The sequence below is a fragment of the Limanda limanda genome, chromosome 20 (genome assembly GCF_963576545.1).
Source record: "Limanda limanda chromosome 20, fLimLim1.1, whole genome shotgun sequence".
Classification (NCBI taxonomy): domain Eukaryota; kingdom Metazoa; phylum Chordata; class Actinopteri; order Pleuronectiformes; family Pleuronectidae; genus Limanda; species Limanda limanda.
Window position 1 is genome coordinate 7,841,143 of NC_083655.1, and position 22,279 is coordinate 7,863,421.

Genomic DNA, 22,279 nt, shown 5'->3' on the forward strand with positions numbered 1-22,279 from the left:
TTGTGAACTTAAGTCACTGTGGAGGAGTCAAAACAGCACTTGCCTTGCACCGTCTAAAGGCTGCTTTACTGTGGACACAACACACACTGACAATGTACTTGTATTGGTTTTATTCTAAACAATTCAATTCAACATTTAAAGAGTAATTTTGTCCGATTTTGCAGCATCTTCTCTCGTGTAGCACCTGTGTAAATTCCCTTTGACATGCTCCAATGCAGACATAATTTGAGAAAGGTTTCATGTGAATAAATGCAATTTAAGATGTCGCTCCTTGTGTATTCATGGAGATTTCAGCCATGGTACAAACACACTCCTGGCTCAAAGCTCTCAATGAAAGATGTGTTTGTGTATTTCCAAACTCACTTCTTTAGAAAATGCATTTGAAGAGATCTACTGTGAAAAATATCTCAGAGCGATTCTCCTGATAACATATCTTTTCCTCCATGGGTGTGACTGCACCGATTCCACTTTAACTAATATGAATGAATGGGTACATGAAGAGATGAGAGTGATGTGATATATCCCTCATCAAACCAGTAAAGCACTGGCACTTTTTTAATGCTACTGTGTATTTCAGGCACATTTCTGCGGGAAATGTTCAGCGAGATGAAACATGAATCGCTCTGCATGTCTGTGAAAGTAAAGTTCTCCCCTCTTTCACAAAGATTGGATTTGATCTCCGTCAGTGTGTTTTCACTCAGAGACTGTGACACAGCACGGAATTCATCTGCAACCCACATTCTAACACTTATCAGACATATATTCAAGCTGGTGACGTGTGCTTCACTTGTCTCAACATCCTAGATTATAAAATAGTGTATTTTCGCTGAAGAAAATAAGTGATGGGCAGTACACACAAGTACAACCAGGCAGTAATTCAACAATAATGTTTATAGTTAAATGATTGAATGCAAACAGAGGAAAATTTGTAAATTTAACCTGCTACATGACCTGAAATAAAAGGCCTATCATGAATTATGGATCCCTTTAATTTATTTAAAATTAAAAAGTGACTGTCGGATTGTGTGTTCAAAAGGGAACATCTCTACGCGTTGGTCGAGAATTGATTTTTATTACATTTGCTTATGGTTAGTAAAGCAAATGTAAGTACAGCAAATATAACATACAGCCACAAAAATGTCCAGGATGATACAATTAAGTCCGACTGGTGTAACATAACATGTCTGATTATATTTTGATGATAGTGTATTTAAAAAAGAAGAACTCCTGTGATACTAAGGATGTGTCTCTGCATGTGTGTGTGTCCCACAGTCTCTCCTGGTGGCTCAGCAGCTGGCCAACGCAGTAGGAGGCGTGATGTCCGGGGCGGCGCAGGGCATGAACCAGCCCATCCTCATCCCCTTCAACGCAGGTGGACACCTGGGTGGGCAGCAGGGCCTGGTCCTCTCCCTGCCCACCGCCAACATCCAGAGCCTGGTGGCTGCTGCTGCTGCAGGGGGCATCATGACGCTCCCGCTCCAGAACCTGCAAGGTAAGCATGAGGGCACAGAAGACATCCAGCAACAGAAACAAAAAACACTAAAAGAAGTATTGTGGGTCACTTTGCATACACACAGGCATTGTATGATGTACTCAAAACTGTGGAGGGAGCAAGGGGAGCAAGCCCTTCATGTTGACAACACGCTGATGCTAATAGTTGCATGACACACACATGAAAGTAAAACATTCATTTTTTTAATTCAAGTGAGCACAGCAGCAGATATTTTGAAAATCACATGTTGCAACCATTTCTGGTTATTGCATGACTATCATGTTTGATTTGGGCCCAAACGATAGAATCCACACACACTACGCCAGTGAGTTTACTTTGTATGGTACATGTGAGTGCACAGACTCAAGTATCTAATTTGAAATGTAGCGTTGACACATCACAGGGAGTAAATGGAAGATATAACAGATTCATTAAATTCATGTAAAACTGATGTTTCCTTGTCTTTAACATGATAATCCATTGAACCAGCACTATTATCAATAAATATAACAAATATTGAGAGTTTGTTCCACTTCCACTGTGTGACATGGAACAGATTTCTGTTTTCTCTGTATTAAAGATGATTTACAAAGCTACTCTGCAGGTCAGAATCCTTCAGGGGTTTGTATCCCAAAAAGCTGCTATCCTCAACTTGCCCAGAGGAACAACCGTATTAATTACAGGTCAATGTTTTGCAGTGCAGCGCAAAAGCACTTTATGCCTCTTTTCTGTGCTTAAGAGTGCACTGTACTTTACTTTTTTTATCTCTTTTCCACCTCATCTGTCCATTCACATGGCTGTGCTTATCCTTGCCTTTTAAACTTTAATGCCCAAGTGTTCTCTTTTGATCATAGTTGTAAATGGTTTTCATTTTAATGTTTAAAACATTGTCTCTTTTATACCATTAGATTGAGGGACGGATGGGGAAACAGTCAGTCATAAATCTTGGATGAGAGCTCCACACTAATGTAAAAAGATGCCAGGCTACATGTAAAGCAGTGTGTTTTGAGGATAGAGATTACAATAATGACAGTGCAGCACAAAGTGCAGGGAAGGCTCCCTTCATGTGCGGAAATGGATAGACAGATGCCCTAAGTGAGGAAATGTGGAGGTAGAAGCCTAATGGACACAAACATGCATAAATAACAGCAGCCATCGCTGTGGGCAGAGCTTTTAATAAACCGGCATCTATCTAGCGAGCCCTTCAATGTATCCGTCAGTCGTGGACGATAATGGGCCCAGCAGGCCCGTCTCACTCACACTTCAACAGATCTTCCTCCTGGTGCATGAGGGACAACCCACAGGCTTCAGTGATCTGATGAACTGATCGACAAACACATTGTCAGGGTGTCAGAATGCCAAAACAAACACCTCTCAGTCATTCTTATTGTCCAGTGCCAAACAAACCAACAGACGGTCCGGAATCCAATGTTCTGATAAAAATCCCCATCCATGAGAGATTGTGGAAAAAAAACTGTTGTGGAGAAATGCCTCTGTGGCAGATCTTTTTTTAAGAGTGTGGACTGACAGACTGCCTGTTCGCACGTCGTCTTATCTGAAGGGGATGCATTGAAGGGACCTCCATGGAGAGAAAGTGACACAAGTCACGAGTGAAGCTAAATGTCTTGACTGTGTCCGGGCCCCTCTGGCCACACAGCGCTCCTCCACTCTCCCCTGTCTGAGTTCATCACAGCTCCTCTGAATGAGGCCTGCTGGCACAGCACCTCTGTCAGACGACTGCAGCTCTGGCCTCTGCCCCCGCACCCCCCCTCACCGCCCCCCCCAGCTCCTCCGGGTCCCCGGGCCTGATTAATCACAGATATAATCCAGTGCCGCGCTGTCGCCGGGGAGCAGTCGGCTCATTTCACGACCTCAGGAACAAGTGTGCTTTACAGCACTCACGCTGCTAGCTTATTAGCGTCAGATCAGACACAGGACAACTGTGCGGCTCAGTAATGAGACTCCAGGAGGAGCCCGGGCGATGGCTGTATTTAAATGTAATGAGGCGGCTAACGACCAACTAATAAGGCTGTTTGTCTTGGGGAATGGATGGTACAAGAAGGAACTGTGTACTTTACATGCTGGTCGTCACATATTCCTTAGACTTTGCTAGATTTGTATATTAGTTAGTTACGTAAGGGAAATTAAATGACAACAGCATCTTCGATCAAATGTTCTGATTGTGCAAATCAAAGCTGAGTTCTGTAAAAGTGCATTTTGAGAGAAGGGAACCGGCTGCACTGTTGTGAGTTTGAAGAAGGCAGCTCTCTCAGACTGTGATGAATAACTATCACTGTAATGGGGCTGTGCTATACAGTTGGGGCTGTTGCTTAAATAAAACTGAGCAGCATCTTGTGGCAGACTCAGTAAACACAGGCACCAGTGTAACTGGCTATTTGTCAGAATGATTTATGCCTGCAAACATGCAGTAAAAACAAATTCCCAATGAAACTAAACAAGGGAGAAAGTTATCTTTTGTGACAGAGTGCACAGAATTCTAGCTGACTTCACAGAGGCAAAACTAGGTTGGGTCATGCTAGAGGTCTATTTTTGTGACAGCTCATATGAATAAAAAAATCACATATAATTTTCCCAGTAACACTAGTATCAGTGTGTGAGTGATGAGGACAAAACAACTACAGATATATTGTAACTTGCGGCTGCATTTTTAATAGGTTTTCATTTCACGTGATTGTATAAGAAGCGTAGCATGATTACCATACTTGTAAAAGTAGCTGTAACAAAGCACTGTACATGTAATGCTCAATGGGAGGAAGCAGAACAAAGTCTTGTCTGTCTACTCCTGTTCTCTGCGACTCACTCAAAGGTAATGCAAGAAGCTAGTTTACTGGAGCTCTTTCATATTAATAAGCATATCCCATCTTATTTGCTCTCAGCAGAAACCCTGGCAGCGCATCACATCAGAGAGTTGAGCTCTAATGGTGAGGTGAGAGCATTGTTCCTCTGTACTCGTCCGCGGGAATCACAAAACAGCACTCAGGCTTCCCGATAAAGGTCGGCATCCCACTCACCTGCAGTAATGAGACCCGGTGTCAGTGCCAATCAAAGGCGTGTCTGTCGTTCTGATGAGAATGCTCGGCGGTGTCGTTCGCAGGTTGCCGCTTGTTGGTGTGATACAAATTAGGGAAATCACTCTGCTCATTACAGCACCAAAGGGAAGGGCTCCTGGGGGAAGAGCCAAATGTTTCCACACTAGTTAAACACATCCGGCTGCATCTGTTCTGCCTCGGCTGACTGCTGCTCCTTTAAGAGGTTAGATCACCGGGGCCGAGCCACTGACTTAACCTCTGTCTGCTGTGGGAGAGCTCCTCCGTCCCTCTACCCTTTATATTATTGAGGCTTGTTGGAGCCGCACTGTTCGCTCATTGTGTGTATTTGTTGAATCGTTTTGGTATAAGACAAGCGATGGACTATTGTTTGTTGAGTGCATTAAAAGAGCCTAGTGTAAGAAATCTCCTCACATCAACATCTGCCGTCTTAACACAATAGAGGCCGGCCCCATCCCTCCTCCCTCATCGCTGTTTAATTTGAAGTGCTGGCGAGCCGTACGTATTCCACGTCGCCCTTTAATGATTTAACTTTGCCGTGGTTGTACGATGACTCGCAGGGGAGAGAGAGAGCCGCATTAAATAAATAACAGTGATAAAATGTAGACCTCATACATTTCAAAGCTAATGCAACTAGCGGTGCAATAGGAGCAGCTGCACACAGTCCTGGAGCGGTAATTTGATTGATTTGTTGTGACAGCAGCCAAATAATTGAGAGTGAGAGGTGCTGCTGGAGATGAAGCGCAGGCTGAGGCAGGTTCGCCAGGCAGTCCCAGCAGATATGGCACCCGGGTTCTCATCTCCGCCATTGATATCTGCCAGTGGTTTATTGTTTGTCTTCAATAAGCAGCTTGGAAACGTGGAGTGTGGGGTGTAGGGAGAGGGGGGTTAGTGCCTTTGTGACAGTTTGGCTACGGAAATAAGAGAAAAATCACCAATCAAAATGTACAGAGGAGCGACGAGAGGGTTACAATCAAACACACATATTTAAAGTCAGGCTGACGCGCAGGTTTACTGTACGAGCGCACAGACACACTCCCATGAGACCCATGGTTTAGACTCTGATGTCGTTTTTGAAGCTGGGATGCGAGTAAATTTTACCCCCTGGTGCTTCTCACTTGTTGCAGACATGCTAATGATTTGTTCTGTATTCAAGTTACATATATTTCATAATTGCACAAAAATAAGTACAAGAGATGCACAGTGCCCTGGATTATATGTTTTTTTAAATACATGTATCCCAAGATATTTTATGCTGTCTGCCTGCTAGCGCTGTTTGTCGTAACCTGCTGGCTTTTGACTCATGTTTTGTTTCTGTGGATGGTGGCGGTGTCTCTCTGGCTCAGCCATACCACAGGACAGCACGCAGCCAGAGCCTGAAATAGAACGACAGAAAAGAAAAGGAAAAAAGAAAGGAGGATGGGTGGGGGGTCTTTATGCTGGTGTGGAGGAGGACAATAATATTGTTAATCAGATGTGGCTGTGTCTGCTCCTCCGCAGCAAACCCTGACATCTGCCCCCTCTGGTAAACACTAAGGGAGGCTTTTGGCAAACCTGCCATAAATAAAAAGCCTACAACAAGATAGTCTATCCACATTACACAATGTGTGTGTCTGCAATGTGTGTGAAGAGTGTAATGCATTTACTTAAATAGATTGTGTTGTATTAGGAGAGGCATCGTTTTCTGAATAAGTTAATTCCAGTTATGGCAGTTTCCATAATTAGCTTCCAGTTATTTGAATAATTACGAAAAGGCTAAATTATTTATTTTTAATCCACTTGTTTCTTTATTCCCTCAGCGCCTGAGCTACAACAGATTTACCTCCACTTGATGTAATTAAGATGTTAAATGTAAAACATGCGTATTATTGTGTCCATTCAACCAAATTAGAGGTTATCATTGAAAATATAACAAACTTTGTCACTCAGGGAGCACATACCTCCACCAAGGCCCAATAACCTCCTTATGAAAACACATTTAAATTCACTAAATCTGGATTTTTATTTTAATCTTGATGAAATTGCAAATATAAGGGACCTAAACCAATTAAATCCTAAATGCTTCCACCTAGTTGACAGGGAATCTGTCAAGTAATTTTTACATAATCTTGCTAACTAGCTGACAAAGAAACTTCAACACAACCTCCTTGGTGCAGGTAATTCTGTGGGTGTATTTTTAAGCAAACCTCAAATTATCCATGGATATCCTGGGAAACATATTTGGTATTTAAGATAATTGCATTTATTGATTTAGTATCCCCATAAATTATTTACAATCAATAGAGTTCATCTTTTCATTATCACATATCAACCTTTTGTCCCTTTTAAATAGAGCAGTCCACCACGAGTCTGAGGTTTTCGGTAAATGAGGCAGTATTGAGTGGGATATGAATTACAGTACATAACAGTGTATTGTTTTCATGTTATTTCAACACTTGTAAAATGCTTCCAGTAAATGCCTTGACCACTTGGCCCCTGGAGTTGTTTTGTAGAAATTACATCTCACTTTTTTATTTTTTCCTTCTCCTTTTCGGCCAGACCGCTTCCGACAAGATTTGCTAAAGGTCTGCTGCCATATTGCTGAGGTGCAATTCAGGAGCTTTCAGCAACAATCTGTAGTCAAGCATTTTAAATGAAAATTGATTTGTGATTTACATGGTCAGTGAGGGGAAAATGAACTTATGAAATGTTGTAAATGAAATATTAGACAAGGTGCAGTGGGAGTGAGCAGACAGAGATGGTAATCTTGTGGAACTGGAATTCCCGCCTGGCAGGACTGGGTGACATTTTACATTTATCTGTGTTCTGCATGAGTTGTAATGTTAATGGTAATTTTATGGGACTGAACTGGAATGAAAATGGTGTTATCACCGATTGCTTCAAATGGGGAATTGTGTAAAGTAGCACAGCTGCATTCTTTATTTCCTATTTCCCAGTAATGGGAGTTATTGCGTGATTTGTCGTCTGAGGTTGAATGTGTGTAAGCAGCCGGTTTTTTATCGGTGCGTTCTAGACAGAAGGTCTTATATCACGTACATTTACCACACGATGAAATACACACACTGCTGTGTTTGGATATTAGTGAAAATGCCACAGTTGTTTGTGGATGTGTCTCAGGTAGATATTTGCTTTTCATGTTCTTGTATAAATACGCATATCACAGGTACTAAAGTTGGATGTGAGTGAAAAACGTGGGAATATTTATGCTCCACTATACATAGTTAGCTTGAAGCACATTACATATAGTTTATTTGCACTTTAAACACAAAACTACTATAGGCTTTGTGCAGCATCATTTTGATTTATCCTCAATTGCAGTAGAGCGTTCTAAAAGATTTTAATGTAAACTAACACTTTATCAATGTGAATCTATCACAGACTTAATAATACAAGCAAATCAATGTAGCATTACTCTTCGATCAATTCTACTTACACTCAGCCAGATGTTCTAATTTTGATCAATACCTTGTGCAGTGAACGTTTCCTATTCCCACTCTGGCCATGCACGACGTGTATGGATTTTCATAGAGCGAGCATGTTTGAAAGAGAAAAGAACCAAAGAAGTGAGGAGAAACAAACAAAGTGGTCGTGCAGCAGCAGCAGCAGCAGCAGAGAGGCTGTGGGAGTCTGGGAGCCAACGTGGATCACACAGAGGTCATTTTTAAACACAGCTCTCCAGTTCCCTGTGCGTGAAACCAAAGAGTCTGTGGTGACACTTGTCAGCAGATGGTGTGGAACACAACCCCTCACCGGTGAGGATGTCTTAGCCGCTGCTAAAAGCTATCTGTGGTTACTAATTGCTGACCAGGGCCTAATTACCCTAATTAATGGCCGCGGTATCTGGGGGCCAGATTTGCCGGGGCTTTTATCAGTATCAGTGCAGCTTAAAAGGTCCCGCAGGAGGCCTGTGGAGTGTGTCGGCCCCATGGGTGTTATATCTGGACTAACTGCAGACACATCACAGATGGATCCTGTGGCATCAGTACAGGATGGCATGTTTGAAGAGAGATATCTGTTACTCACACATCATAGGAAAACCTCACTGAGTAGACGCCACGAAAAAGGCTCTTTTCCTTTGCTTTTCTTTTTGCACATATTCTCTCTCCCATTCAGACAAGTCCGTCGCCGTGATTCCACCGCCGTGATCCACGATGACAAAGTCGACTTTGTCACCTTTATTCCACCGACTGCGGCGGGTTATATTCAGTGAGCTCTCACTGTGAAATTAGCCCTGGTACTTTCATTTTCCAGCTGCAGTGAAATGGTTAAAAGACACAGATCAGCCAGTATGAAAATAGAACTGATTCAACAAAATCTGCTGCTTCCCTATGCTTGCTCCTCAACCATCCAGCAAAAAAAAATAAAAAAAAACATCCCCCAATACCCAGTCCTCCCCCCCCCCCCACTTTTTCCTCATCTCTCCACTATCCCATCCTCGCCCCCTCCCCCAGCCTCGTCAGGCACCATGTCCGCATCTGAGGAAGGCTTGTAAGTTTCGAGTGCATACATTTCTTTTGATGATATATTGTCCCGGTGCGGAATTTCATTTACTTCCGCTGCCCTTTGCTGAACCTGTTGCTAGTCAGTGAGCACGATAAGCGTATAAGTAGCATGCCACTTCATTCATCATACATCGTTCTGGGCTCTCAAATATCTCATATGCGATTCAGGAAGAAAACTACTAAACCGGCACAAAGGATCCCACCAGGATCAGCCGAGGTGCCATTAAACACTGTGTACAAAACACAACGCAATTGGTATGTGTTATCAAAAAAAAATCACATTTTCAGTGTTGCATCTACAAAACATTAGGCTTCATTTCGTGGTGTACACGTTGTTTATGTACGATAGGGGGGGTTGTTATATCTCAAGTGCAGTGCTCGTGTTGTACATAATTCCATTCACATTGCATTTGGAATGCATGCATTTTGAAATCTGTTTTTTCCCTCAATCACAGTGGCTGCCCTGTGTTGTATTAAACAGCATTAATAATCACAAGAGGCTCAGTGTCACTCAGAAGTCTCCACATCACTAAGGCAGACAGTGTTGTGCTGCTGGGCATGTTGTGCTGTGTGAAAGTGCTTACATGCTCCCTCAGACAACCAAAGGGAATAATTAAAGACAGAAGATGGAGGCAGAAGAATGGAAAGCAAATCCCATTGTTTGGGGTTATTTCATCCCACTGAATTTCTTTTTCTCACTTTCTTTTTCGCTCTCTTCTCACATTCCCCCCAAATGCACTGTGGGTATGTGGCACGCTATCAAAAGCATATGTAAGCGAAGCAGCGTAGAACAAAAGCCCTATGATGTCCTCCTCATACCCACATTGTCTTTTGATTATTCTACAATCATTTTATATCTGTGTAAGTTGGAGAGGAAGGGAAGGCTTAATAACCTAATAATATACAATACTGTAGCTGCTCAGAAACCACAAGATGTGTTTTGCATGGTTTGAGAACACGGGGCTGCTTATTCTTCATTTGTTCTCGTTTTCCCCTCACGGCATTAATTTCCCCAAGCCCTCAATATCCAGCTTGTTACCAAAATAATCCACGATGAAATTCAAATTTAAGGTGAACTAGACTGTTAGGGCAACTCCACTCCACTCCATTTGTAGGGCAGTAAATGCAGCCCCTCAATCTCTCGCAGCTTTTACTGTCATTCAGAGAGCACTCAGTCATCTCCGTGCATCAGGCCCCGCAATATTGATTTTTTTCCACCCACTGAAACAGCCGCATGAACATAAATTTTGCATGAGGCTTTTACTCGCGGCCTCTGCTTTGGTCTGACGACACATGATGGGGCCATGAACACGCTGTAATACCCCCGGTCGGTCCTGCCGAGCAGACAGACGCTTTCTCTGTTCTGAGGGAGAGGCTGGGGGGGGAGGAGGGGTTGTGGGTCCAACACCTTCTGGATTCTGAAGGACAAAAAGTGAGGGACCCCTGACTGAGCATCACAGTGTCACATCGCTTTTGATATCGCAGTGAAATTCCTCTGTGATGGAAGTGGGGGGGGGGCGCATAGAAGGGATCTTGTTGCCTGAGGTTTTAGACGTGTTGTAAGGAAAGATACAGTTGAATATAGGTCACACAAATATATAGATTTTCAATGTAGATGTTTGTTATTTCATTGGACAGTTAATTCTTGAAGCAGAGAATGGAATTTACTTGTGTAGTCTTTAGTTAAATGGGACCTTGTGCACAGGTCACTATTAAAAAGCAGGAAAACGCGTATTCAGTGGAAGTAAACCGGAGCTCACTTTGCTCGGGGCCCCCCTGCAACTTTCTCAAGGGCCCTCAGGGGTCCCGGGACCACACTTTGGAAATCAATAACCCAGCATAAGCCACACCGAGAGGGCAACGCTATCGAGTACACAGGGATTCTCTTGTATGTGTAACATCTCCATGGAGAGGATTTTATTCTTTGAAACACCTCCCTCCCTCCCCAGAGTGTGAATTCTACAACACTGCTTGATATTGCCTTGCATCACAAAATGAAAGCATTATCTCTGGAATCCTACAAGTGATGTGGTTTAGTCTCTGAAATCCTGCGGCTTCGCGACTCAAGTCAAATCTTAACTGCCGATATATAAATAAATATATATAACTTCGTTCTTTTTCCCCTCCTGCAGCAGGACAGAAACACTGATATTACTTCCCATTGCTCTGAGTCATGTTTTTATTCAGTAGGCGACTAATTTCTTTAACATTTCATTTCCCCCATGTTTATTCCAGCCAGTGAAAAGGCAGGAGCCTATTCTCTGTTACTTAAAAGCAATGATCAATTGTTTGGACTCGCTGGTAAAAGGAAAGTACAAATACAGTATGAGTTCAAGGTTTTATTATAAAACAAATTTGTTATTTTGCTTCTTCATAAACTTTACTTTAGATGTCTTTACTATTAAAATAACTAGAGTATGTTAACAACAGATCAAATATTTAATGCTGAATTCATCAGCAATGGTGGGAAGTTATTAAGTACATCTACTCAAATATATCCAAGAGTATTTGAATTTCATGTTACAATATATTATTATTAAATTACTTTACTGATTAAGAATTCACACCCAAAAAATATGATGAGCTTAGTGATATAAATATGATGAACTGTAATAGATTAAACTTACGACATATATTCAAAATATACGTAACTTATGCTATTTACATATGAATATATTAGTTCATAGGATCAAACAATACACACAAATTTATGTAGTTAAAGTATAGTATTATAATAATGAGAAAAACTTTATTTGTATTGCACTTTTCTTTACAAAGGTACAAAGTGCTTCTCAATTGGCTAAAACAATCTTTAGCATCTTTAGATAAAGGACATTTTCCATGCATGACTTTAAATGTAAATTAGTATTTTGTCATTGAAATATTGTTACTTTTACTTGAGTAAAGAATCTGAGTACTTATTCCACTTATTCTGTTGATAAGCTAGTTAATTTAAATAAAACAAATTCCTGATTGATCAATTGTTTTTGTCATTCATGGAGCAATATTAAAACAGATCCCCAATATATATCTTGTCTTTTTTTTCAATATCTATTTAAAGAAATCAATTTTAATTCTAAGTCTAATTGATGGTGACTGAAGTTGATCAGTGCTCTGTTACACTGACAAGCGTTACCATGTGACACAAAATGATGGACAGTGATAAGAGTCAAGAGTGAGCTTAAGAAGTGAGTGCAGACGCAGGGATATTATCCAGCTCATCAGTGTGCTTGTGCGCCGGTCTAATCCACAGAGTAACAAATGACCTTCCTTTGACCACCTTCATAATTACCAGATCTCACAGAGTCTAAATCTCCCTACCTCCAGTGGGGTAATTATCAGTGTGACTCACTGAAAAGGCAATTGAGACAGTGGTTTATGGACTCCCAGCGTGGAACGTGAGGCAGAGCAGTAATGGGGAGCTTGTTTGTCCCCCCCACCTCTCTTGTTAAAGAATGGCAGCTGTGTTTAGACCTGAGCAGTTCCTAAAAATACAAGGTGGGTCACATTGGACAATTCGATCACCTCCTGCCCGACAGGCTCCTGTGCACTTTCTGATGAGCTCTTGATTTTCAATAGAAGAGGCAATGCACCTATTTCAATGTTAACTATGAGAACTACTTCTAAAGCTTGATCCATATCTTTAAGAAAAGCAAATAGTGGACCAACGTGTAGATTTAATTTATACCCGAGCTCGATAGATTATTTACAAGGTTGGTGATCTTGAAACAAAAATATATATCTATCTAACTATCTTAGGTATATCTGCAACTTATCCAATGCACTAATTCATGATTTGTGGCATTTTTGTAAATATTCAAGTTCAGCATCTTCTTAAGAATTCCCCTTTAGGTGAGTGTTGGACACCTGCCCTGAATACACATGTTCACAAACACAAAGGATGTGTAAGATAACTCATAGGGAAAAGCTGTAAACGTAGGTGTTGTGCGCTGAGAGGAAAACAAGGAGTCAAGCTTCGAATCAGCCCCGGAGTGAAAAGTGCTGTAATAGGAGGGTTGGCAGGGACTCTACTGAGATAGCGCTGGTAATGAGAGAGCAGACTGCGCCCCCACCCACCCCCAGCCCTCTCACTTCTCAACCGCACAGGAAACAAAAATAGCATTTTGTCTGACGAATGTGCTAGCTTTGACCTAGCCTTTCGACCTCTGACAATCAGTCTCGCTTCGTCCTCCAGCACTTCAGAAGCCGGCACTGGGACAGTCGAGATAACAGTTGATTTCTACTATGGCTTGAAAAGCAAAGATGCTTTGAAAGAGAGATGGCAGAGCGTTTCTCACAGCGTCGAGGTTGGAGGCCTCAGACTTCTTCTCCGTGCTGGTGTTTCTTCCTCACGAATGATTGTTGTTAAGTGTTTAAATGCAGCGCGAAATGCCACAGTTCAACTTGCATCTTCTAATTTAGCTGCACAACTTCTCGCTGTGGCTCATTCCTCATTATAAACATTAACATAGGCGAGTTGTGACAACAGTGAAAGTGGGACCGTTGCTCTTACACCCCTCGGGCGTGATGACTAAGTGGGAGCTCTGCTTGCATCGCAGGCGGAGGACGAGTGAATATGAGACACAACAAAGAGACAGTGGGAGATATAATGAGCACTATAGGATCCCCGCACCCTTTTGCCCTCTCTCCATCATAAGTGAAGCTCCCACTCTCATCCTCGGCCCTGTGTCTGCTGGAGGAAGGAGCACAAACAATTAGCTGAGACAAGCCGTTTGGATTATGTGCTCAACCACAGCAATCAGACAGCTGTGGTTAAAAGAATGAGCTTCAAAATGCCAGTTGCCCAGTGAGAGAGTAAGGGAGGGTCAGTGGTCCTGACAGTCTTAACAAGATGACAGAATTTATAAAGCACTGCTGTTAAAGAATATAGTTACCTGCGGTGTAGCCCTTATAATAAGGCCACATGGGGCTTCTTCCATATTCCCTCTGTATTTGTTTTCTTTTGCCTCATATTCTTTTGTTGTGCCTCTTGTTCCTCGGCGTAATGGTCGGCGCTGGAGGAAATTCTCCAATCGTCTTTGATCTTTGCCTGGTTTCGATAATTTTTTGACAGAGATCTCATTTTGCTCCCCCTTTTGTTTTTTCTGTCTTTGTTCCCTGTTTTCTTTTATTCTATCTTTTAAATGGGGCTCAACATTTTGTCGTTGTGAAGCTGCAAAGGAAAAGAGCCGGTCCTGTCAGCGGCTCGGCACTTGCTAGACAAGTTGCCCCAACATTTCAAGCGAGGATTGGACTCTCGCCGTTTGCACAGATGATATATAATTCATAGTGGGGGTGTGAGAGAGGTGTCAATGTGTCAGGAGGTATAGAAGAAATGTAAAAGTGTACTGTTTACTGGCCAACAGACGCTGGCTTTATTTTGCTGAGCTTCTTCCGCAGAGTGAGGAAAGAGGACGATGATCTGATCTTCATCAAATGTTCATTTGCGCCTGTCCTGGAGTCGCAGAGGCCACACTAATCAAAGACTTGTCTGCCCCGATGTTTTATTCATATTTTATGAGACAACCACACTTAAATTATTTAAGTGGATTGATTCTGTGTATATACAAGCTTGTCTATGCGAGTGTTTAGCTGCGTTATCTTTAGATGTTTGCAAATGTTCTTTTGAACCTATTTTGTGAATCAGTGTTCTAACTTATTTTGATAGTAAACTGTGTATATGCTGCACGGTTTAAAATCTTTCTGCTACATTATAACAATTCATAAAAAATGTTAGCTACTTTTATTGTCATATTGCACATTAGTGTAGTTGTACACTCAGAAGAATTGCCCTAAACAAATCTGTAATAATGGATAAAGAGATATTTCCCATGAAAAACCAATGACCAAAGTAAGAACAATTCTCCTCTGTATAATTTAAATGAGTTAATGCATTAAATATTTTAAACTTGTAGTTATTTGAATATCTGGCTGGATTTCTTTTCACACGTTTGGCCTCTTCTCACAATAATATCGTAAAGTTATTTCCCAGATGGATTTATACATTTTCTGCCCATTCTCTGTAGATAGGTCCTACTCATTCCTAACAAAAGCCACATGTATTAACAATATTTATAACCCTTGGAAGTTATTGGTACGTAATGTTTGTATTGTCTATTATAGGGTACTGTAGAAATATGGTGGTGCAACATGATGGTGTCCGTGAAAGAAGACCTGATGTTTGTGTTGAAATAAATGGCTCATTATTGACGTAACAAAACACAATTATCAATATGATATTCCATTTCTGCCGGTAGATGCCAGTAAATCCTACACACTGGTGTTTTAGAGAGTTTTGTTTTTTTGCTTTCGAGAAAACACTTCTTTCCATCCTATCTGTATGGAAACTCAGTTTGGACTTTCTTCTTTTTAATCTGTGAAGGTCAGCTTAGATGTTGTTTTTCAGTAGAATTCGCCACACATCATATTACTGTTGATACCCTTTGTTTGACATTATTTGTTATATATGTTGTTTCGTTTTCTTTTCTGATATTGAAACACAAAACACTGTTTACGGATATTTCTATAATCATCTTTGATCATATTTTAAATCCACATTCTGGGTCCAGTGAGTATCTGCAGACTGTTCTGCTTCACACTTCTTTTCTCCTCTTTTTGATGAGTGTTAAATTTACCAGCCTTAAAATGTAGAAATTAGGTTCTAATGGTGTTCAATTATTGGAGCCAATTAGTTAATGGGTTTATTTCTGAACTCTTGCAGTGAAGATGGATGTCTATTTCCTATGAGATTTTAAGCCATTAAACCAAAGATTCTGACATTCTCCAAGTGACAATGAAGACTTTTGGCTCCAGAGAGAGCAATTATATCAGTCAGGCTTGATAGCTTTGTCCTCCAACTAGTGAAATTAAATTCAAAGAGTCTTTCATGCAGTCCTAAAAACCCTGGAGGACCTTGTTGTGGCTCCATGCAATTTACATCTATCTCTCACTAGTCACCCTATGCATCCCACACCTCCGTGTGTTCATGTGTTTCTTTTTGAGGTGTGGGCATATGCTTCAAATAATGAGACCACTTGCCATGCTGTCAGTCCAACCTAATTTGTGTTTGTTGAACTCTATGTGAATAGTTCAGGTCTCGTGCAAAAGGAAAACACAAAACAACCTCCTGTCGTTTCATCAACAGCTACCTCATCACTCAACTCCCAACTCCAGCACCTGCAGCAGCTCCAACAGATGCAGCAGCACCACCACCAGCAGCAGCAACAGCAGCATCATCAGCAACAGCAGCAGCAGCAACTCCATCACCAACAGACCCACTCCCACGCCCAGAGTCAACTGTCATCCCAGCATCACATGACCCAGTCCAACCAGCAGCAGCAGACCTCGGTCCCGTCTCCGGGCTCCACCTGCTCCTCCAGCTCTGGACAGCCGCAGCACTCTCCACCACACCGACCCAACCAGTCGCCGGCACGCAGCCTCCCTTCTCCCGTCACCCCACCCATGCCTTTGTCGGTAAGTCAACGTTAATAATGTCACGCACCGATAGCCTCTCTATTTTTTACATGTCCTGAGACTTAAAATGGGATCATCCTCACACTGACACATAGTGATTTTCTTTTGCTTTTGAATTCACCCGCTGTTTAAATACTTAAAAACAATCTAAATGTGGTCTTGTTACTTTTTGACTGATTAAATCCAACCAGTCCCCCAGTATTCATGGTGTAAATGATCCAGTTCAGTGTATCACATGCATCATTTTCTGCATTTTCACATGTAAATGGTATCCATGTCAACTATTATACGCATGTGGCTCTCCAAAATAATCAGCTACTTGTGTCCTATTCATATTCATTTTTCATGGACACTGAATGAGCTGTATAATGAGCAGCATAAAAAGGCCAAAGTATTACTTCCTGATGTTAATTAATAATGCACAAAGAAATTAGATACTTAAAAAGATAATGCGATGCTCCACTAAAAGAGTGGAGTGTGCGACTGAATGGTGTCATTGAAGATTGTGTGATTTTTGGCGGGTCAACCTTGAGAAAACGCCCAAGCGGAAAACCCAGTGCTTGATTTTGCGTTAGTTCTTGATCTTTATCAAGCCGTGTTTGAATGGAGGCTGACAGCTCTTCTGTCTCTGTGCTGCTATTAGAATATGCATCTTGTTGCGGAAGCCTTGATGCACTTGAGTACATCAAACCTCACGACCCCGAAAAGAAGCAAGGATTCACATCCTCTGCCTGCAGATTCAGTCGACATTCTGAGGTTATCTTCTCCAGCTGTAATCAGTCTCTTAATCTTTGCTGCTCTTCCTCCTCAACCCCCCTTTTTAGTCACTTTGTCCGTCCATCCATCTCCGCCCTTCTGTCCGTCTTGCTGTCACTGTGTGCCGATAATAACCTATTTTATATCCCTGTGGTTTCATTTCTGGTCGAGTCTGGCCAGGGTCGCCTTTCTGTCCCTGGCCACATTCATCAGCGTCAGCCCCTTATTGGGTTGTGGTGCAACCTTCTTTATGGCCAGGATGAGTTGGGCTATTTGTTTTCCCCCCATGCTGCTCTCTCCGGCCCTGTCACGGCCTAGTGAGACTCAGCAGGAAAAACAGTCGCTGAATTTAATGGGCTCCAAAGGCTAGCCGGTACATCGCACCAAACACACTGTCCACTCCAAGTGTGGACACTGACCAACATACAAATTCACACATTGAGCTTGCGTTAGGCAGCATCCATAAACTTTAGGTACGAGCCACACTGCAATCCGATCTTCCCACTTATACGTTTTTCATTTTCCAGGAAAATGTGCAAGAATTTGTGAATATCATTCTCTGACACAGGGTCATTGTAAGATTGAGACCCTGAGCTTTATATAGATGGTTGACTTCTAAAAGAGGCAGCGCAGCTGATTATGATGACAGGACAGACCTCCCTTGAGGGGGGCCTGAGGGGCCACATCGGGTATCATTAAGATATTGGCTCATCAAATGGGATTATGGAAAGTGTGTGTGTGTGCATGTGCGTGTGTATGGGTGTGGGAGAAACAGAATGGCCATAAAAGGTTTAGTTTCTCTGGGTCAATGCTGGGGTCGTCAAAAAGTGTGTCACCCAGCGAGGATCCTGCCCAAGGACAGGCCGTGGCCTCAGCAACCACTCAAGGCTGCAATAGGATTTAAACAGCGGCTCCACCTCCTGGGTCAGTGATTGGATTTTCAGTTCCATAGTCACTGAGCTCCTCATTGGATAATTCACAGCACAAGTTTTTAATTTTGGGAAGAGGTCCAGAGTAAAGAGTTTGTCCCAAACACACGTGAAGTGTCACCATTATCTTCCTTTTGTATGTTTAAATTGAAGACAGAGAAGAGTTCTGCTGGTTTCATGCGTTACCCAAAGGAACTGGTCTCTGCAGAAAAGTCAAGTCATAATTACCATTATACAATCAGCATTACACAGATAACACCCCTATTTCCTTCTGTCATTCTTCAGACGTGCAGAGTCAGCCAGCCATTGAACTCTTTGCTGAAAATACAGAGCAGAGCTGCAGAGAGACAAACACTCATTATGTTCCAATTAATGTCCCATTGTAATTCTCTTCTCATGGGAGGCGTGTGATATTCTTTTCAAACTAATAGTGAGGAAATCCTGAGCATTCATTACATCCCTCGTGTTTTTAGTGTTTGGTGCTTTTAATTTGTGAAGCAGAATTCATTAATTAATATCCCTATTAGAATACAAATCACACCACAACAGCCTGGGTCCCCTTGAGTCAACGGTCTAAACTCAGATTAGTGCAGCTAATTTATTTTAATGGACTAACGGTGCAATACTTTTCTACCCTGCAGTCTGCACCCACTCCACTCCCCGGCATGAAGAGTACAGTGAGACGCAGCCTGTAGCTGCCTGGAATAGCCACCACAGTGATGACAAATAGACAGGGGGAGATTATGAAATTTGCTTAAGTGTGTTAATGGGCTGATTGTGGGCGCCCGCTGGATTTTGCAGGAAGTTGATTGATTAGAGCTGCAGGTTTTCTCCACGCCCGGAGAGCTCGGGGATTTGACGGGGTAAAGGCGCTCGCCAAGTCTGTTACACCGGAATTGATCTTAATTAGATCTGAAAGACCTGCCACAGCAGAATGGTCGCGGCGATTAAAATGAAAAACAGGAGAAATTACTGATCAAATTAATCATAATGTCGGGCTACAGCTGTAGGTCTGGTGTAATTTGCCACTCCAGTGAGTTACATCAGCCCAGGCAGGGAGAGGAGCGGCAGTACATACTGATCTGTGGCAGCGGGAAGCTTAGGCCAGCCTATCAACTCTCTTATTCCAGTTCGTACGCCCGGACCCTCCTGACCCTGCTGCGCCATCCAGTGGACCCCCGACATCCCCCTCTCTCTCTCTCCCTCCCTCTCCCTCTCTATCTCTATGGCTCTGGTCTAATTAGTTGCTTTTTATTGCCTTTTTTTTGTTTCTTCTGTTACGTCTCACTCCATCCAGGAACTGCATCTCCTGCCACACGACACTGTCTCTCCGCCGTTGTTGTCATGGCTGTCTTTGTCACTTGCGTGTTGTGTGTTCACTAATAGCCTCTGACCTTGGGCCACTGTCTGGCTGGCTGGTTTTCGGACGGCCCGGCGGAGACGCGTCCTGTCTTCCTCCTCCGTCAGACTCCTGCCGTCTGTCTGTATGTCTGTCTCTTGCTCCCCTTTGCAGTCGTCTCCTTGATCGCTGTCAGAGCCTCACACTGGGCCTGTCCACTCTCCAGCCGCACACTCATAGGGGTAATTACAGCCTAGGGGCCTGCCTCCAATCCCTGTGCTCCACAATTTACCACCAAAGCGTCCACAGACATCTCTCTTCTTCCCCACTGCACCCCGACATCACAGGACCGCAGGGCCTCAGACCCACAAGTGCTGCAATTACCTGAACCTCTCCTCTATCCTTTTCTCTCTCTCCCCCTCTCTCTCTCTCTCCCTTCTCTCTTTTCAATCTCTCCCTGCTGCACCCCTCTCTTCCCCTTGGCTCCCTCACTATTCCCTGGCAATCAGCCTTCATTAGAAGCCTCTGGTGAAAGCCCATCGTCACCAAGGTCAGCAGCTGCCAACCACAGCGGCCTTTCAGAGGCCTGGCTGTCTGCACTCTCCATCTCTTCTCACCTCCTTGCCATCCTCCCCTCTCCTCCCTCACCTCCCTCCTCTCCCCCCTCTCGTTCCCTGCACCATCCTCCTCAAGTCTTGGGCCCCATCTCTGCTGCTTTTGTCTCCAGCTGAGGCCACTTTAGACGCTCGTGTTACTGTTTTCCGCTGCAGTGCACTTTTACTTATGTCAACCGCCGTTAAAATCACCACTGTCCAATTTGCTCCTAATGTCTCTCTCTTTATGGACGTTGGATGTCTCTGCCATTATATTAACATGTGTATTAAATGAGCCTTGCACATCGATTAATTGATTTTCCAGATCAGCTCCACGTCTTTTCGATTTAGCGAAACGGGCCGCTGTCATTCTGCAGAGTATTAAATCAAAATTAAAATGACATGCTCAAATGTGGACCTGATGGCTTCTACTGTGCTTGTCAATGAAACTGTCAACGCTTACGTGGAGGGAAGAGTCCATTATCCATCGTATGTTTCATTACCCTTCTGTAGTACCTCTTTCAACTGAGAGTAACATTTTAAAATTAAGCATATTTTGAGCCTCAAAGTCAAGATTATGTTAATTATTATTTGAAAATGTCACAGTCCGTTTTTTGGTGGTTGTTCTGTATGAATGAATTGATTTTGGTGCAGTGTTATAGCATTTCTTCAACTGAAAATCATTGTATCATGAGGGGAGATAAGATTTACAGGAAAAATAAATTATTGTATCATGATGGGAGATAAGATTTACAGGAAAAAATATGAACTGATCCGAGGGGAGTAAACCTCTGCCAAGGCCCAACAGTCCCCTTCGATTCAATCAAGCCACACAAGTTTGCACACACCCATAAATATCAGTCCCCTAAATATGCAAGATTTATTTCATCTAGATCTATTTTTTATTCCCTGGGAACTAAGGCCATATCTTGTTATATCTAAGAAAGTAACAAAAACAACCCGGATCTGCACCAAAATGTATTTCCCTGATCCAAACCGCATCAACCAAGTTTCACGGAAAATGTGGACATTGTTAAATCAAGATCATTCTTTATTAGTCCCATAAATGGGAAATTAAGTAATTGAACAGGGGTGGTTGGGCTGAAATTGGGCTTCATCACCTCATCATGTCTAATCACCTCATCTTGGTAAAGTGCTGTTCCTCTATCTCCAAATAAAGCAGGAAATAATGTGAACAAGGCTAAGCTTAAAGCATTCTCACTTCTGACCATTATCCAAGCTAACACCTGTTTCTAAATCACATTTTTAATATAACCTTTAAATATGTATAAATGGTGTGAGGTGCCAGACTGTTTAAATGGTTGCTTCTGCTGCTGGTGATGATGATGATGATGAGGATGATGATGATGGTGGTTGTGTGGTTCAGAGCATGAACAGGCCCCTCCGCTCTCCAGCAGCTCAGCCCTGCCTCTTATTAATGCACAGGAGATCCGGCTCTTAAGAAGGCAGAAAATTGCCTTACATAACAAGCGCTCCACAATTTAGAAATACAAATGTGCACTGTTGACTGAAGCAGAAAATAAGACTGTTGCCCATCAACAGCACCACATTTCATATGAATAATTATAAAGCATGGGAGCTAGATGAGGAAAACAACCTGACCATGACAGCTCTACTACTTTTATTTACTTCAAATGAGGGATTAGGCAAAAAGAAAATCTACAGACTTAAAGACCAACGATGAGCCCTGAATTTCTAAATAAGGAGAAAGTTAAATTTATCATATTTCTGGAGAATCGTTTGGGAAACGGTGCCGGTACTTTGACTTTTAAAATTACACCTACATGCTGCTCTGCACTTACGTTTTGGCTGTTCTGGTTTTCAGACCTCACCAAGTTAGTATTTCCTTTGCTTTCTGAGGTCTGTGATTCTTAAAGCCTTGGCCCCGTGCGGCCTTGTGGTCGGCGGAGGGCTTCCAGCTCAGGCACCCAGCAGCAAGGCACAGCTTCCTGATCAGCCCACATGCACACTTGGGGCAACACGCATTAGACGCCCACAGGGGAGCCTTCAGATGGAGAACCAAGCTAGGGCTCACCTAACAGTGGATAAGGAATAGGGTTTCTTTAATTATGAGGCAGGGCTGTGACATTGAGTTCCCCCCTTCCT

At 42.7% G+C, this 22,279-nt stretch overlaps 1 protein-coding gene across 1 annotated transcript in view; it reads left to right on the top strand.

Moving 5' to 3' along the window:
* pou6f2 (POU class 6 homeobox 2) overlaps positions 1-22,279 on the top strand; it is a 66,419-nt gene that overhangs the window by 22,410 nt on the left and 21,730 nt on the right. The window contains exons 4-5 of the mRNA XM_061094209.1: positions 1,273-1,492; positions 16,207-16,535. Of these exons, the coding sequence (XP_060950192.1) occupies positions 1,273-1,492; positions 16,207-16,535 (549 nt within the window). The remainder of the gene's footprint in view (positions 1-1,272; positions 1,493-16,206; positions 16,536-22,279) is intronic.